Source organism: Humulus lupulus, chromosome 6 (genome assembly GCF_963169125.1).
Source record: "Humulus lupulus chromosome 6, drHumLupu1.1, whole genome shotgun sequence".
Lineage (NCBI taxonomy): Eukaryota > Viridiplantae > Streptophyta > Magnoliopsida > Rosales > Cannabaceae > Humulus > Humulus lupulus.
Genome location: NC_084798.1, coordinates 83859600 through 83879528, shown reverse-complemented (window position 1 = coordinate 83879528; position 19929 = coordinate 83859600). Strand labels below are relative to the sequence as shown.

At 41.2% G+C, this 19929-nt stretch overlaps 1 protein-coding gene across 1 annotated transcript; it reads left to right on the top strand.

Moving 5' to 3' along the window:
* The first annotated feature begins 14430 nt into the window (after positions 1–14430).
* Positions 14431–15494, top strand: LOC133785262 (uncharacterized). Its single transcript, XM_062224513.1, has 3 exons — positions 14431–14779; positions 14884–14970; positions 15037–15494. Exons 1-3 carry the CDS (start codon positions 14431–14433, stop codon positions 15492–15494), a joined length of 894 nt encoding a protein of 297 aa, XP_062080497.1.
* The last annotated feature ends 4435 nt before the right edge of the window (positions 15495–19929 follow it).

Here is a 19929-nt window from a genome sequence, read left to right as displayed (position 1 = left end):
GCAGCCAGTCATTCTTGCCAACCTTTGTGAATCTACATTTACAAGTATTTGTTCATTACGTGTGTTGTTTTGCTGTATTACAAGTATCATTTTTCCGCACGAACAGGAATGTTCGAACAGGCCATGGTCAAGGAAAGTGACCAAGGACCTAAAGCTCCTCGATCACTTGGGGGGCATATAAGGCACATCGATAGCAAAGCATACTCTCAGAGGTATGTAAACACATGAACAAAATGAGTGAAAGCATGCTACAATACTTAGAATATTTTTCAAAATTTATGTTTTGTTAAATCATACCAAAGTACTATGCTAAGTTCGGTCATACGGACAAATGTTATAATAAATAAAGATATTATAGCATCAAGATTTAAGCTTTTACACTGCAAGCATCGCTGCTTGGATGTAACTGTTCGAATAAAAGAAAAAAAGATTTGTTGCCCGTGCAGCAAAGTTTAAAAAGAAATTATTGTCTTTACATCACGACCCGTGGGTCGTATAGCCAAAAAGAAAGAAAAAATAAATGAGAAAGTTTAAGAGGCATTTGGGGCCGGAGGGTCCTGGGCATCATCCTGGTTGGTCGCGTCCTCGACAACTTCTTCTTCTTCCACACCAACGATGCTTGGAGAGGCAGGGATCCTCAATCTTGCCTCCTCCTCGGCCAGTTGGGCGGTGCAGCGAGCCAACTCTGCAGCCCTGACTTCCTCCGAAAGATAGCTAAAGTCGACACCCTGATTATGTTTCCAGAAGTTGTAGAAACATCGGAGCGTCGTCCTCTTGTACTTTTCAAGATTTTTGGAGTTGTCAAGCTCCAGCTGCTTCACCTTGCCTTCAAGAGTGACAATAGCCTCGTCCTTGGACTTGAGTGTCTCTCCCAGATGCTTGATCTCACGAAGATGGGTTTGGTTGGAATCTCGATACTGCTGCCTCAACTTTACTGCGGCATCTTTTGCAGCTTCAGCCTCTGACAATTTGGTCACCGCAGCATCCCTTTCTCGAGCCATTGCCTCCAACTCCTTGGCGTGCCTAGCCTGTGCAGCCGAAAGCTCCTCAGCCGCCTTCACTTGATGCCTCTCAGTGGCCTTTGCCTTGGCCTGCTCGATGGAAGCCTAGATATGGGTAAGAGCAGTGATAGCAGATAGCAAGGCCTGTGAACAAAGGAAAAAGTTAGAGCCTGCTGTGAAGAATAAAAGACTAAGGCTTAAAAAAAAGTGAAGAAGTACTCACACTGGAGATTTCATTCAGGGCCCTGTTCAGAACCTGGTCGGCCCCCAAGTTTTCAGCCTCGACCATTGCATCCCTGACACGGTCACCTTTGCCAATGCGGTCAAGGCGATCCCTGGCTGATCGAAGGGTACGGCTCATGAGTTTAGCCCCGAGAGCTTCGTCACGAATAATTTCCTCTCTGGCGGGCGCAGCCGGAGGATTTGGTGGGGCAGGAGGAGTCTGCTTCTCAGTAGGAGCTGGTGGATGAGTTTGCCCCGTTGGCCCAAGAGTTTGCCCAGTTGGCTCGTCCTTGGGAAGGTCTTCTGTTCGACCCTTCTTGGCTGGAGGGCCTCGGCTGGATTCGCCAGTTCTCCTCTTGGATCTCCGCTGGAGTTGGGAAACCTCCTCTTCCTCCTCGGCCTGGTACATGTCAAAGATATTGGGAGTGGCCATATCTGCATGCAAGTAAACACTATTAACTGATAAGAATGAGAGGCAGATGGAAATACATTATATGCAACAGAAGAAAGGCAACAAAGTGAATACCCGAGCTACAACTACTGGTCGCTACACTATTGACTCTATTAGTCATATACTCATTATCTGGCATGAAGAAGTCTCGCACTAATTTTGGAGTATACGTAAAATTGCCTTCCCCGTCGAAAAAATGACAAGGAATTGGCAAACCATTTAAAAGTAAAATAGTGTTACCATTATCATCAGAGGGCTCTCCCAAGTCCACAGCTGGCTCTTTGGCCTTTTGTTTCCCCTTGCCTTGGGGAGCAGAAGACCTTTCTGCGGAAGGATTGCCCATGGGCTCCCTAATAGTAATCCCCGTTGGCCTCCTCCTCTGAGGAGACACGGGAGGTTGCTGCTCGGGAACCCCCTCGGCAGCGGCTTCGTCCACCACGGACCCTTTAGTTTCATGGCGAGGAGCCAGGAGGCCAGACCGCCTCAAGTTTTCTTCGGTCACCAGGATCTTGACGCTTTTCGCTGTGTCGGACATCCTGGCCAGAGTATTAGACCTCAACACCATGGCTGGTGTTGGGGTCGGACGTAACCAAGGGCCTGAAAAGCAGATTACAGTTTGAGAAAAATGAAAGGAGACACCTTGAGTAAAAGTATCGACCAGTCAGAAACGGTGCTTACCTCCTCGTGCGAAGGCCAGGTTGTTGCTGGATATGTCCGGGGTAAGGAAGTACTCCTTATTATACTGCCCCACATTCGAGATATGCGTAGTGTCACTCAGGAATGTTCGATTGGTTTCCTGGTGACAAAAATGGAAGAAACCCGTTCCGTGTTGTTGCGGGTTGGACTTGAGGTCAAAGAGATAGTTGACCTCGTGGGGTGAAGGTTCTGGCCATTTCTTAAGTTTATACAGGATATAGAGTGTGGCCAGCATTCTATATCCGTTTGGAGTTATTTGGAAGGGGGCGACACCAAAATAATTGGCCACCCCCACAAAAAAGGGATGAAGAGGGAGATAAGCTCCCGCCTCAATATGATACCGAGACCAGGCGCTGTTGACACCTCCGGGGAGGTTAGCCCTCTGGTCTGCGGCAGGTTGTATAATGGAAACCCCTGTGAGGGGGAATCTTCTGAAGCAGTTAGCAATCATTCGAAGAGTTACTGAACTGGCTGGGGAAGTATACCACTCGACATCAGGCAAGTTCTGATGGCGAGGGCTGGCCCTAATTTGGATATTAGGGTCAGGAACAAGATTTTCTCGTCCGCTGGTCAAGGGAGCCCTTGCCTGCGAATCAGGACGGGCAGGAGAATTTGGGTTGTTTTCAGACTCGGGTCTTTTCTTGCCTGAAGATTTGGAACGGGCCATTGAAGGAGAAAGATGGGGTCTGGAAGAGGATCGCGAAAAAGGTATCTCGTGGACACAGTCAGCTAGTTGTTGTTCTCCCTCGAGCAGCTGGGCGAGAAGGTCGTCGTCAATAGGCCTTTCACTTCCCCTCAAATCTGGCATTAAAGTCTGCATACAGAAGAATGGGGAGGTGAGGATAGAAAACTTTTAAAAGCTTTTTAGAATAACGCTGGTCGAGTATAAAAATTAAGTTTTTATACAACAGCATTCTAACGAAAGGCTAAAATTTTCTACACGAATAGTTTGAAAAACGGATCAAAGGGTGAAAGTAAAAAGTTTTTCTGAAAAAGCTTTTTCAACTCCCCTTAGGGCGGGAAAAATTTATTTTTCAACTAGCCTAAAGATCGAATTTTTACTTCGATTTTACGTCCTAAAAAGCATGATCCCGGATTTTAAACTAACTCGTAACCCTATTTCACCTACAAAATATTCTGTCTACAAGCGTCTCAAACCAGAAGCAGATGAACTCAAACAGTGCACAATCAGAAGCATGCATCACAAAAAATTAGAAGCGTGGGAACTCGAAAACTTACCAAGAAAAGTGATCGTGGAGATGGAAGAAAGATCTTCGGAGATCAAGGAGCTCTCGGACGAGGTCCTGAAAGTGCAGACGGAGCGGTCTTCAGGAACGTTAAGGGCTCTAGGTTTTAGGTTTTCTTGTGGAAATGATGGCGTGCGTAAAAAGAAAATAAAGGCTTCGAAGGTCTTATATAAGTTTGTTTCTGATAGTAAAAAGTATAATCATTAGTCTTCCTTTTTCAAAGTATGGGGAAGCGGGATGGCCGTCGAAATCTTTTCTGGGGAACCGAAAGGACGTGATTAGACAGAGGTAGGTTGTTTTTTTCAAGAACACATGAAGGGTTCTGACACGTCAGGTAGGGTTACCGAAGAGTCGTTCGTCCAAAAGTTTATTTACTGCTCATGATAAATAAACTTGGGGGGCAAATGTTATCCATAAAATTAGCATTGGTGATGTGGCAAGTAATCCCTGGACACGTGGCTGACACCTGGAAATGTTCTGCTAGAGTATCGACCAGAGGACACATTAGAAGCAGTGTAAGCCTGTATTACCCGCGACCAGTCTGGTTGATAGTTCCGTGTACAAGGCGACATTTATGGGAAGATCTTTATAAATCCCGAATTTATCTCACACAATCTCCTGAGTATCTGATTATTCAGGAAAGAATATCTGTAACAATCTTTTGTAATCCCCCTTGAGCCTATAAATAGCAAGAGATAGCTCAAGGGAGGGGACTTTTTGGCTTTTGATAAGTGAGAGATTATAGTAATTATCCTAGAAATACCGTATTGTTCTTGAGAAAGTGGTGAAACTCATTGAATCCTAGTTCTTTGATCACTCTTCTGGTTTTTATATCAATATCATTCTAAGTGGACGTAGGTCATTACCAGATCCTGGGGCCGAACCACTATAAAATACTGTGTCTTATTTGCTTTTGTCATTACGTTCTTTTCATCTCTTTCATTCATATCAAGCATATTTTGACTCCGTGTCAGTTGGCCAAATCTTGGGTCAACAAGCTCATTTTCTGCCTGTTAAGACTTCCTATACAACAGATCAATACACCGACATTTATGTCCAAGAAATAGTAAGACTGCATGGAATCCCTAAGACAATAGTGTCCGATAGAGGATCAGTGTTTACATCGAGATTCTGGGGAAGTTTGCAGCAAACCACGGGTACCAAGTTAAGTCTTAGTACAACATTTCATCCACAGATCGATGGTCAGTCCGAGCGTACCATACATATTTTAGAAGATATGTTGCGCGCTTGTGTACTTGATTTTGGAGGATCATGGAGTAAGTATTCGCCAATAATAGAATTCTCCTATAATAATAGCTACCAGTCAACAATCGGGATGGCACCTTACGAGCTACTTTATGGAAGAAGGTGTCGATCGCCGCTACATTGGGATGAGGTAGGAGAAAGGCAACTACTTGGTCCCGAAGCTATTAGAGAGGCTCAGGATGCAGTGGTGCTGATTAGAAAGCGTATGCTTGCTGCTCAGAGTCGTTAGAAAAGTTATGCGGATGCCAAGCGACGTGATGTGGAATTCAAAGTCGGAGATCAAGTCTTCTTAAGGATATCTCCTATGAAAGGTGTGAAGCGGTTTGGGAAGAAAGGCAAGCTTAGTCCCAGGTTTATAGGTCCTATTGAGATATTGGACAAAGTGGGAGCAGTTGCATATAGATTAGCCTTACCGCCAACATTAGCAGATAGTCACAATTTGTTCCACATCTCGATGTTGCGTAGATATGTGTCAGATCCATCTCACGTCCTCAAGTATGATACAATAACACTCCAGAAAGACTTGAGTTACGAGGAACAACCAATTATCATCCAAGATAGAGGGATGAAAGAATTACGGTCTAAGAGTATTCCGATAGTCAAAGTCCTATGGAGAATGTAGAGTCCAAGAACTTTACTTAGCTAATTGTTTAGTAGTATTATAGTATGTTTAGTGTTATCTTTGTTACTTTGGATTTTTGGTTCAGACCGGAAATTATTTGGACACTCATAGTAGTACTTATAGATTTTCTAAGTTTAATCTATAGTTTAAGAATATTAAGTATAACCTAAGGTTTGATTAATGTGACTGATATTAAGGATTATATTTATTATATTATAAGGTTTAGACATCAACCAATAGGATTTTAAGCACATGTTATGAATGGTGATTAAGGATTAAATATTTTTGAGGATTAAATTAAATAAGGGTAAAGTTTGAATGATATAGGGTCAGTCAGCAGCTATGAATACGTTGAAGGCTTAGTCAAGGCTATTTACTCCACTCAAACTTAGCTAAAAATGTGTAATTTCGTGTTTAATTATCCAGCGTGTGCCGATATATCGCAGCACGTAAATACGGAAAACACGAAACGATGCACGGTCGCCTCGGGCTTACTGGCCCAGGCGATATATCGCCTACAGGGGGCGATATATCGCCTCCTTCAGCATGAATTCAAACTCTTTTGAATTCATTTCCTTTCAGCCATTCAAACTCCTTCAACAGTCCAGCATCTTTTGAACGAGTCTTCAGCCTCTGCTGAACGATTATTCAAATGATTTTCACCTAAGAAGCCATTATTTTTATTCAAGTAAAATCAAGATATTTTCATTCCCAAACTCTATAAATAGGACCTAGTACCCAGCCATTATTCACCATTTGCTCTAAGTTCAGAAGCTGCTAGTGTTAAGTGAGTGTGAGAGTGTAAACACCTGGTTTGGGGAAAAACTATAAGCTTAAACATCATAAGCTTATCAAACACTTTGGGAAGGGAGTTCTATAGTATTTCGGTGGAGGTTAGATTGATCTTGCAAATCTTTGAGGTAAACCCGAAACTCTACTTCATTTATTTCATGTTATTTCCTTTCTCAAAACCTTCTACTCAGTCCCCTAACCTCATTCTTATTTTGGTTAGGGAATCCAAGTTCTTAAGCATATAAGTCGGTAAGTATGTTTTTTATGGTTTAGTCTTTCCATCCTTTTCATTTCTTCTTCTTCTTTCAACTCACTCTTGTTCATTATGGTTTTAGGAGTGTTCCAAAAGTCCCAACTCAGTCCATTATATCCCGGTAACTTTGGTAAGGAAAATAGGCTAGAATCAATATGTTATGTGCTTATGTTATCTATATGTTTTAAATGTGTTATGATATGTATGTATGTTTGTAGGCTTGGGCATATGACCCATATGGCTAACAAGATCCCAAATGGGTTATGGGCATATGACCTACTTAGCTAGTAAGACCCCACTAATCCCATGGGCATATGCTTGTTTAGTCTATGGGACCCCAAGTAATAATGGCCATTATAATAAGTGTATGTTATATGTATTATGTTAAGTCTTTATGTTTCTTATGAAATTATGTGTATGACTATGTGTTAGATTTTCCTTGCTGGGCATTAGGCTCATTCCTTTCTGTTTTATGTGCAGGAAAATAAGCTTTAGAGGCGGTAAGATTCGTGATGCTTGGAGGATGTGTATCGATGGTGAATGGAGTCAAGGGGCCGAGCGTTATTCGATTCGAGGATGTAGTCTCATTTTATGTTTTTATGATTTTATGTGTATTTTCCGCACCAATTATGTAATGTCTTTTATTTTAAATCATCTTTTGTTTTAAAAACAATGGGATCCCATAATCCTTCTTAGTATTCTGTTTATTTGTAAATAACTCTTATTTTGCAAGTTACTCAATAAATTATGGTATTTTCGTAAAAATGTAAGTTTTATGTATAGTTTCGTTAATGGTCCAAATAGTCTAGAGTAGTGGGTCATTACAGAGAAATAGTTCTGAACGGGAGGCAACGTGGGAGTTGGAGGAGGACATGCAAGCTCGGTATCCAAAATTGTTTGGTAAGTAAATTTTGGGGATGAAATTCTTTGTAGTAGGGGAGAATTGTAGAGTCCCAGAATGTTTACTTAGTTAGCTAGTTAGTAGTAGTTGTAGTATTTTAGATTTCGTGGATTTTGGTTCAAACCGGGATTTAGTTGGAAACTCCTATAGTTATGGATTTTATAAGTTTAACCTATAGTTTAAGAATATTAATTATAACATAAGGTTTGATTAATATTGATGGTCCTAGATATATTATTTATTATAACCTAAGGTTTAGATAGAGCCAATAAGAATATGACACTTGTCATAAGCATGATTATTAAGGAATTAAGTATTTTAATGATAAAATAAAGAAATAGCAGCCTTAGCACCTACCAGAAACTGTTAGGGTCGTATTTTGACTCAGTCAAAGCAGTTATCCAACCTTAATTATACTGAAAAAGTGCAATTACGTGTTTAAAATATTCATGTATGCCGATATATCACAACTGGGAGCCAATATATCACCTGACGAAGAATACGAAAAACAAGTTGACGATCGTACGGACGGAGGCTCGGGAATAGGGCAGAGCCGATATATCGCCACATAGGGGGCGATATATCGCCCTAAGTTATTTTTTTATTTTTGTTTTTAATTTTAAAAATCAAGCCTTAACTACTTAGACCTACCTCTGAATGTTTTGACCGAGTCTTCAGCCTTTGATTGACAAAAATTCAATTCTTTTTCATTTTAAAATCATTATTTTATTCAAATCAAAATGGGATTAGTTTCACTCCTTACCTCTATAAATAGGACTTAGTACCCAGCCCTTCCACTCACTCTTCAAGCTGTGATCAGAGACTCCAAGGTGCTAGTGATTCCATAGAGTGATAAACACTTGGGTTGGGAAAAAGCTTTGCCATTCTTAAGCTTTATAAAATACTTGGGACGTGAGGATTAGTGTATTTCGGTATTGGAGTTAGACCAATCCTTAAGGTCAACTAAGGTATTTATATTCTCTAAGTCCAGTTCTTTAAACTACTTTAGTTTTTCTTTAGTTCCTTTTATTCAGATCCTAACTTTTGATATTGGTTTTTGATTAGGTTTTTAAAACTTAAGGATCTTTCTTGGTAAGTTTCTTCTTGAAGGTTTAGTTCCCACATTTATTCTTTACTCCTTAGAAATTATCACCATTCTTATTGTTGGTTTTAGGAGTGTTCCAAGTCCCGCATTTATTCTCAAATATCCCAATTTTGGTAAGGAAAATAGGATAGATCTTGTATGTTTGTATGATATGTTATGTTATATGTTATGTTATATGTTATGTCATCTTATTTGGTATGTTAACATTATGTATAGTATGTTTATAGACCTTGGGCATATGGCTTGTTTAGCTAGCAAGCCCCAATAATTTATGGGCATATGACTTGCTTAGCTAGTAAGCCCCACAAATCTATTGGGCATATGACTTGCCTAGTTAACAAGCCCCAAGTAGTATAATGGCCATTGTAGTATTATATGACATATGTTTATAGTATATGTGGTTATGATATAATTTATGTATATGTTTTATGTTGTTAGTAGTTTTCCTTGCTGGGCATTAGGATTTACTTTTAGTTTGATGCAGGAAAATAAATACAAAGACGGAAGGATTCTTGGAAGCTTGGCATGTGTGTTGAGGTGAATGGAGTGGATGGGCTGCGTGTCGATTCGAGGACGATGTTATTTTCTTCAGTCTCTTAAAATTACGTTTTTATGTATTTTTCGCATTTAGCTTTGTAAACAATTTCATTTAAAGTTATGTTTTATTTTAAAACAATGAGCCCATTTATGTATTACAAATATTATTGTAAAGTTTTCAATAAAGTTATAAATTTTCTCATGGATGTTCTCTTCAAAGTAGGATTTATGTCTAGTAGGTTTAATGATCTAAGTCTTAGAAATAGTTGGGTCATTACAACAAGGTGAGGGGCACATGGTTCCACCTCTTCATCCTCTAAGTCAGATTCATGGCCTTGCTGCCTGGACATCTTGGGCATTATTAGCCTTAGACTTTCTAACTTCGCACGGAGCGGGTCACGATCCCGGTTGACGTTCTGAGCCAGGTTATCTCTTCTCTGAGCATTGAGATTATCTTGTAGATCTGACGGGCCTTTTCTAACAGGTTTGCGTCCTCCTAACTTATTTCATCTCCGGGTGTTAAGGTTGTCTCGCATGCCGACCTGTCCTCAAAACGCATCGTTATCCTCTGGACGAGTCACTTCGATCTGTCCATTGGACTCGACATTTTTCATTTACCGAGATACTAATGTCGCGTTCTCAATTTTGTGTGGCATTCTTCACACGGATCCCTAGATCGTTATTCTTATGGGGCTGGTTAGGTATCGATGGGACACCAGCTCCAGGCCTCGCGTGGTCCGTATAGGCGTGTCGGGGGGGAATGCCTCGAGCTCCACGGGCGCTGACTGCCTGGCAGTGCCCTTGGGGCCCTTGGTCATTACCTTTTCCAGCTTGATGAGGAATTTGGTGGCCTCTGGGTTCTTGACGGGCCCTCTTCTACTTTGGAGCAGGATTATCGTCAGCCTTTCCCTTACCACAGTCATGCGGTGGCATCAGGGTTCCAACCCCAGCTGGCGGATCTCGAGCCTCTGCAGCTGGGTGCTCGGGAGGCACTCCAGCGACACTGATAGGTGGCACTCCAATGGGGTGCGCAAGTGGCACGCCAGTTGGATGCCCAACAGGTACGTTGCCATTGGGGTCTACTCGTAGTCCCTGGGCTGCAAGAGTGGCCTTCATGGGAAGTACCATATCCTATAGGGCGGTGATATTACCTTCTTGAGCATCGATCTTTTATTGCTGGGTGGCCACTTGCTCACTGAGCACCACCACCTCCGGTGTCTCTTCCGCGTCCATGGGCTGAGGGTATTCTTCCTCATAATACCCCTGGTTGACACCATTATCTTTGTCGTCATACTCGACGTATTCGTCGTAGTCCTCCATCATCTCAGGCACGTCCTGAGGTGGTTGTCAACTGGGTTCTCCTACTTCAACTCCGGTAGGAGGGAGCATGTCATCTGTAACATTTCTTCGTGTAGTTACCTTGGCTGTGAGTGTTTCAAATGCTTTCTTGAAGCTCTCCATGAAAGCACCAAAATGTTGACTGCCTTTTTCGCTATCAACCGTAAGAAGAGAGATTAAAGAAATAAGCAAATCGAACACAAAGATTTTTACATGATTCATGTTATAAAAGAACCCTAGTCCACAAGTCTTTGGTATTAAGAGGATTGGAAGCTTGTGAGGGCAAGCTTCAATGGTGTATTCTCAAGCAGCGTTTAGATTGCTCTGAGTACAAAGTATTTTCTTTCTAAAAACCAAACCTTTTACAATGAGACTCCCAGCCTTATTTATAGAGGTTGGAGTCAATAATACTAATCATAAATAATTAATACACATTCTTCCCATTATTGGGGGATTAATACCATTTCAATGCACTGGGTTGCATTGAATAGAGGCCACGACCTAAGTGAGATTTACGAGGCCCACTGTAGAAAGGTATCTACTTTATAGGGAACATGCCCCAGGTACTGTCAGGGCGTGCTGCAAGTACCTCCATGTTAGATGGCGTAGTGGGTGTGCAAATTGTCAAGTTGTACACTCGACAACACTGTTGATGGATCACCCATAAAGGTTGGTCAGGTCTTCCTCTCATGCTACTAACCCGTATTAGCCGACACCTGGCTTATCCTCTAGATCCCAAGGACAAGATCCTTGCCCTGGAATATAACTGATGGAAAGAAACAACCTGTGGACTGCCAAGCATTCTCGAGACATAGCATTAGGAAGGCGTTCTTAGCTCCCGGGACATGCCTCTGGGGATAGGTCGAAGTCCTCCCTCTATCTGAGGGGAATGATCCCTAACTGTAGACCCGACCTCTCGAGGACTTATCCTCTGGGTGTGGCCTCGTGAAAAGAAGCACATGTCCTACTCGGACGATCACGTGTCCTTGAGTGAAAATATGGACAATAGTAAGCAACTCATATAAATAGGTGAAGGCTTATGATTCTTATACACACACACTTGATCATACATACTGAAGCTCTTGTCAAATTGTAATCTCAAAAGAATATTCAACAAAAATCCAGTGGTGAAATCCCCTAATTTGAAGAGTTCTAAAGTATTAAAAAGCCTTGTGGACATATGATCTTCTTATATCTGAACCACATAAAATCTTATGTTCCTCTTATTATTGTTTCTTTATAATAATGTCGTTGGTCAAATGTGTGGTCAACATTTTGGTGCTTTTGTTGAGAGAAAAGACAAGAATATTATCTTTTCCATTTCCAACTAACCAATGATAGTGACTACCAAAAATATATTGCACTGGAATAAGGACATTTAGGATCTCCTTGTTCCCTAAGGCAAAGGAACCTCGCATCTTAGGGTGTCTAGTATAGCGACTGAGCACGTAGGGGTGGCCCACTACAAGGTGATGAGTAGCAGAGTTCCTTGTCCTCGTCCCCAACTCCCCAACAACCTAACATCACTTGTCTGACAGTTGTTGTTGTCATCATGTAGAATCAAATGAACATGATGAAGGCCTTCCTCGAGTCGTAGGGGATAAGGGTGGAGCTACCACAAGTGGAACTTCAACCCCAAGTGACCTCGATTGGATAGTAGTGAAATAAGTAGCAAGCCAAGAAAGAGTTAAAAGGTGTACCATTGATCCACCTCTATTGGTCACCATGCCGACTTTAAACACTATTCATGGTAAAATTAGAAGAAAAATAAATAATGGTTATATATGTAAAGATAAATTATTTTCTAACAACTATGTAATTATGAGATCATTAGTTGTTTAACCCAAAGTTGGACATGATGATGTGACATATTAAAATGACACGTGGCAACAATAGGTGTTAAATTTGTCTAAGCTGGTCAATCTGCTTGTGTTGGTCGATTTTATTCGACCAAAGGAGAAGAAGCTACCTTTATCAGAAAAAGAGATTAAAGAACAATGCTCAAAGATCATTGCTCGGAAGGACCTGATCGACACAAGGACTTGGTCGATGGCATCCTGAATATATAGGCTGCTCGAAAGAAGACCTGATCGAGAGACACCTCGCTCGACTAGAATGACCTAAATATTACGGTATATTAATGTAATTGTTATTTAAATGTATTTTTTGTACTCTTTTATTATATATTCATTTGTAACGACCCCACATTATGTGTGTGGGGACCATTCAATGTTTGTAAGGCTCATGGGCCACTAAGGGACTCTATAATAGAGATCTCTCACAATCATTTTCTCTCATACGCACTTTACATACAAAAACTCTATCAAATTATATTCTCTCTCAAGCTTAGGAAACTCAGTTGAATCTTGTTCTTCTGATCTTGAGTCTGTGACATTCTTGATTAATAAAAGTGCAAGTGGATGTAGGTCATTACTAACTCTTGGGGCCGAGCCACTATAAATATTTTTGTGTCGTTTACTTGAATTCAACTCTTTTATATTCTTAATTTTCGTTCAATTTGACTCAGTGACGTTGACCAAAATGCGAGCCAATATTTTGGTGCTTTCATTGAGAGTTGAACTCAAGAAAGTAATTCTTACATAATTCGAAAATAATGGCTATTACCACAATAAGTCAGAGCTAGGAATCCCAAGGGGGAAACCAAACTACTGGCCCACATGACCGCCCCTCGAGCAGTCAGTTCCCTCATCTGCATCTTGCCAACACATTCCTCTTACCAGGAATCTGCCTCCACGAGGAGTGTTGGGTCACAACGAGCCCCCGTTGATTTGGGGGAAGATCTCAACCCTGACATTGAACATGTGAAATAATTCATGGGACAAATGCATGAGTAGTTTGTGGCCATGCATGAAAATCAGGTAGCAACCTAAGAGGTTGTATCTGAAGCCTTGAATAAGCAAAGACAAGACTTTTAGTCTTGGATGGACCAACGACATCGATCCCTTGAAGCTCGGCAGGAAGACATGAACCTAATCAGCAGACCCAATCTCAATACCAAGTAGTTCCACTTGGAAAAACATGCATCAATCGCTCAAACAGAGAAACTTGACCTGAGATTTATCGCCAACTCCACCATGATGAACAAGTTTTGTTCAACCGTGACCAAGGCCAAGGTTGTGGTGGGAAAGTGTATGGAGAAGAAAGGCCCACTGATTAGCAATTGAGATGATCAATCTCAAGAGGGGGACTACCTCCCAATCAACAAAATCCAGGACATGGTCAGCAATTCCGACAATCAAGGAATGAAAGACCAACGAGGGAAAATCGAGGCTAGCAGCCTCGACGTAATCAGTAAGCTGGGCATAATCAAGGTCATTCGTCGAGGAGATGCCAGCGTAGAAATGACCAGGAAGTAAGTAGTAGTTATTGAACATCCTACCAAGATGGCTATGATGATTATGAGGGAGATATTAGATACTACCAACCCCAAAATAATCAATACTATGATGATTGTCGCAATGATGAACATCCAAGAGGACAGTTTGTTCCACCAAGGCCACCTGGGCCTCAAAACATTCATGCTCGAGAAAATGTGCAGCTTGAAGGACCGTTTGTCCCCCTAAGGCAACACGACCAGCCAAATTTTCCTGCTAGGCCACCCCCTGGTGCCTCCTTGAGCAGGTAGCCAAATTGCTGGGGCAACCAAGAGGAAACAATGTCTTTAATAGACTTAGAAACTGAGGACACGACCAGCGCAATGTCCTCAACTAGCTTTGGGAAGGTAATGGGTAAAATTTTGTAGGATTCATTGCATCAGTAATCTCTCCAGCACCACTGAATGAAGCTGCAGGAATCTCACCCGTTGCTCTAACAATTGCTATTATAGTTGCTCCAACCATTCAAGCACAGTTAGATGCCTTAACTCAGATGGTTCAAGAATTAACAGCCCCGAAGCCTACAAATATTGATTTAGAGATAAGGAAATGATCTCTCTTCTCTGATCGTATTAATGCCTTGACAATTCATCCCAAGTTCAAGATGCCGACTTGGAAGATGTATGTAGGAAAAGAAGATCCAGTATCTTGTATGAACAACTTTGAGGTACAAACATGTCTACAAGGAATTCGTTATGATGTCCAATGCAGGATTTTTCCTACTACCTTAGTTGATGCTGCTCAGCAATGGTTCTTTAAGCTAGAGCATGCAACCATTAATTCTTGGGATCCATTTGTGAGATTTTTCTACTCACAATTCTTTGTTGCTAGGACTTTTCCTGCTGAGCTTAATGTCCTTGTTGATATCAAACAAAGACCCAATGAGCCACTCAAAGATTACGTGCAACAGTTCATGCAAGAGGCTGCTCATTCCAAAATAGTTAGTGATGATGGTAAGTTGATAGGCATTTGTCTGGAATAAAATTTAAAGGACTACTATGGTCCGATCTGAGAAGAAAGACTATCTACTTGACCAGACCATTTCTTTATTGAGCAGACGAGTTTATTAAATTAGAAGAAGCTATTCGGAAAGCCAACCGGGCTAACCAAGCAAGAACTAGTACTGCACCAGTTAAAAACACAGGTGCAAATTCTAACTAGAACCAGACAAACAATGGTAATCGGAATAAGAATAAGAATAACCAAATAGTAAGAAGCGAAACAAAAATTCCAAAAGTGGCAATTAACCAGAATAGTGGGAAGCAGAACAAAAATTCCAATAGTGGCAACAATAATGACAACAAACAAGAAAAAGCTAACGATAAGCCTCGAGAATACGTGCCCCGTTTCACCACCTACTCTACATTATTAGAGTCACAAGCATATATTTTTCAAGCCATGCAGGCTGAGGTTCCTTATAGGAAACCAACTCCTATTAAAAAAGATATAAGTAAAAGAGACACCAATAAATTATGCAAATTCCATAACAATTATAGACATGACACTAATGAGTGTAATCAACTCAAGGACGAAATTGAGTTTCTGATTCATTCAAATCACCAAGCAATGAGAAGATATGTTCGTCAATCACTCGATCAACAGCCAGCTACTGCAGTATCTAATGATGCACTAACCCAACAATTATTACATGCCCTGGTAGCAGGATGACTAGACATGATCTGTGGAGGACCATACTTAGGTTGTGATAGTAGAAAGGCCCTAGAGAGATATGCCCAAAAACTACGTCACAAGCGTGGTGAAGATGTGTTGGCTGTCAAGGAGCGTACTCCCAAAATTCCTCGGTATGAATGTAAGCCTATTACCTTTACTGAGGAAGACACCAATCATGTTAAGTTCCTGCACAACGATCCCTTGGTTATTGAAGCACAAATTGCTAATATGATTGTTGCTCAGACAATGGTTGATCATGGCTTTTCAGTCAATATACTTTTCAAGTTGACTCTTGAAAGAATGAAGCTTTCTATTCAAGATCTCAAACTCTGCACGCAGACTTTGTATGGTTTCACTGGAGAGGGAATGGATCAAGCAGGAATAATCAAGCTGCCAGTCACTATTGGAACTGCACTAACAAACAAGACTGTCATGGCTACTTTTGTTGTGGTCGTTCTTCTGTCTGCATTCAGCGCATTGCTTGGTAAGCCTATACTCATTGATTTACGGGCAGTAACATCCATTTTCCTTCTCACAATGAAGTTCCCCACTAATGCTAGGATAGGATGTGTTAAAGGAAATCAAAGAGAGGCTAGAGAATGCTATAATTCTTCCATCACTACTGCCCCAAAAGGCCTAATCACGACTAGCATGATCTTTGTTGGTCCCACAGTAAACAGGCCAACATCAACAATCGAAGTTAGCAGTTTAACTGAACATGAGCAGGCTACCTCAAACGAGGAGGAAACATCGAAATAGGGTGTTGCCCAAAGCGAGGAAATAGGCTTTGATCCTTTCTTTGGGGATTATGATACTGGAGTAGTGCAATGCCCTGGATAGCCAAGAATATTACACTATATTTTAAATAGTGCTGGACTTACTAATCAAGTCATTTGGATATAAACACATGTAACTAAGGATAATTACTGGATTAGGGTTTAAATATTTGATCATAGAAATAGTTGGTTTCATTAAAAAGTTTGAATCTATATTTCATTGTTTGTAGATGTATATCTGTCAATTATCAATCATAGATTCTACACCAATCCTAGTCATTTCCTTATCTAACTTTGTTGTGATCTGTTGCGAATCATACAACTAGCATGGACCTTTCCAACCTAAGGCATCAGCCTCCATGTTAGTTTTCCTTAGGTAATAAAGGATTTCACTGTGAGTCATTCACCAGTTCCCACTAATGCCTTATTTCACAGTTAACCCCTAAGGGTGACAAAACACTTTGACTTTTATGCTGGTGTATACACTTCCTTCCCACAAGTGTTGTCGTCTCACCCTAACCACAACTATCTGGCATCACTATCAACTCAAAGTCCTGTGTAAAACATCCATGTTCTTATTCCATTAATCATTATGAAGCGTGAGCAATCACCTTTCCAGTCTACATGAGGGGCACACCTCAGCCTCTGACATGCCGCTTTATGAACTTCTTGTTTTAAGTAATGACAGTGTCCACCATATCGTCCTCCTATATCAGTCCATCACATGCATATTCTAATACCATGGCATGTTAATCAACCTTCATTTTAACTTTAAAAAATCTAGCATGCAACTATCCATTCAGGCAAACTTTAGGTCCTCACGTTACTTCAATAAAGGGTATGGCAGACCTCAAAGATGCTTCAAGTAAAGGCCAATGTGTTTTGCCGGTCCCATAGTACTTTTAACCTCTAAAACGTTCCTTTGGCCAATTCATTGTTGTTTCTATCTTAATTAAATCATACAAGATCCCATCACTTCCCACAATGTGACCTTGAACATCACCCAGAGAAATTAGAACTCATCCTTTCTTAAACCTTACCTGTAATCCACACTTCCTTAGCCTCGTTGATATCGACGAAAATGTTACTCGTGTTTTGTTTCTAACCAAAATCAGTCCAAAACATTCTCGATTGATTCGAATATGACTTGTACAAATCATCCCTGCAGTCTCTACTTGTTGAATCTACGTGGGCCGTTGGAGCATTGGTCAGTTCAAAAGCCTTAATTGAAAATTCATCACTTCATACCTTGTGGGAGAGGTAATTCTTGAAAGGACTCTTTCCTTGATCCTCGGCTGGTAATAACCAGATCGAGGGTCAATTCCTGAGAGCAATGTCTTACCTTGCAACCAGACAAATGAATCACCCATCCTTGGCAGTGGATACCTATTCTTTACAATTACTTTATTTGGCTATCCATATATGGTACACGTTCTCGCATACTTGTCCTTCTTCTTAACAAATGGTGTTGACATCTCCCATGGTGAGAAGCTCTATTTGATTAATCCCCAAGTTGAGTAACTTCTTCAACAAAACCTTTAATTCTTTCTACTCAGCTGGTGTCATTCTATATGATGCCTCAGATACCGCATTATTTCCGTAGCATACTCCATTCCTAGATGCGACAGAAATCCCAAAAAATCCTCATGAACCCATCTGAAACCTTACTGGCCGATGCAGTTTTCCTCTGGCCTGACTAATATAACCTTGGTGGTACTCACCATTATAGCTATCAGTAGTACATCGACCCATCTCCTGGAAATTACTTACTTTCCTCAGGAGACACTATGATCTCAAGCCCCATAGTGTAATAATCAAATAGTATGTACAACATATCTATGCCTCTACTAAGAGATACGTAGTACCAGCATCAATCAACATCTTATAAAAAATCAAGAACTAGAAAGCCAAACTATTGCCACTGAGGGACTAGCCTCAGGCTTTGACTGCATCAGGGAAAATACTCGAGCTGGGGTCGAGTCATCTGCACTCCTTGATTCTTCATTCTTTGATCTCGGGCAATCATGCTTGAAGTGCCCAACTATTCCACGTAGAAAACATGCCTTCGATCAACATTCTCCCAAATGGCATCTCTTGCACCTGGCGCATACTGGATAACTTCTCTAGGCAACCACTCTGAGCATCTTGACCCCTCCAGGAAGGGTCGGGAGTAATAAAACTATGAGGGGTCTTTCTTTTCTATTTACTAGGGCCTCCGCCCCTACCAGATCCCACAATTAGGGGTACCATTGTTTGAACTTCTTGCCCTACGGCGCTCCCACTCCATATCTCATCTCCTGTGCTCTCAATAGCAAGGGCCCTCCCTTCCGCCTAGGTGTAAGTAGAAATCTCATGTACTGGAGCAATCCTAACGCTATGGGCCATTCCATAGTTCAATCCTCGAATGAACTGCTTCTTTCAGGCCACATATGTTGGTACCAAATCAAAAGAAAATTTGACCAACCCATCAAATTCATTGACGTATTCTGTCATTGTCTTACTACCCTGAACCAAATTCATAAACTCATTGGTCTTCGCAATTTGAACTGTGTCACAGTAGTATATCTTATTGAACAATTGTTTGAATTTTTATCAACCCATCATGACAACATTCTGGGTCTAGGATACCACTTCCCACAACATTCGGGCATCCTCCCGCAGCATGTACGTGGCATAAGCCACTCTATCATTGCCTACCACCCCCATATATTCAAGGATGGAACTAAACAAGCCCATCCACTGTTGTGCTCTAAATGGATCCAGGCCTCCCATGAAAACTGGAGGATAATGCTTCTAGAATCTTTTATACAGTAGTTCCCATATATTCCCTGTTAGGGTTTTATGCCCTAATTAAAACCCAATTTCTTTGTAATCTCATTTATTATCAATAAAAGAATAGAAATCATTTTTTGACTTGGTCAATCACTTTGCTCACATGTAACGCCCTAGATAGCCAAGACCGTTACACTGTGTGTTTATAAAGTGCCAGACTTGCTAATCAAGTCGTTTAATTAAAAGCGTGTCATCGAAACTGTAAAGGAACTAGGGTTTAAAATGTTTTGGTCTCAAAAGTCACATTTTCATTAAGAAACATTATCCTTTACACAGGATCCTAGAAAGATACAAGTTTAAAGATCTTTTACAAAATTTATAAGGTTCAGATACGACAACAAGCCATATTAAGGCAAAACGGACAGTTAGGTAATCCCTGTCCTGTTCCACTCCTCGACCATGGCGATCGAACAGCTGGCTATGTACATTCCACCTCGAAGCTCTCCATCTCAGGCTTGGTCCAATCTGCCTTTGCCTTTACCTGCACCGCGTAGCACCCGTGAGCCAAGGCCCAGCAAGAAAACACAACAACAGAGCATAAGCAATCAACAGACAAGTCCATATCTCACATTGCATCACAAGTTCTCAAACATATAATCATTCAGTATGACCAAGTATTCAACACACTAAGCATATCAATTCATATCACATATCACTGCACAAATGATAACTAGGGCTAGCGCTCTCAGGCTGCTCCCTCTGTTATCCCACTGACTCCGGTCCGCTTAAGCCGAGCTCAGTGAATGTTAAACTGTCCTCGGCTACCAGTGGCCAAGCCGCGCCCTATGCGCAAGTATTATGTACGGCACTCTTAGGCCGCTTTT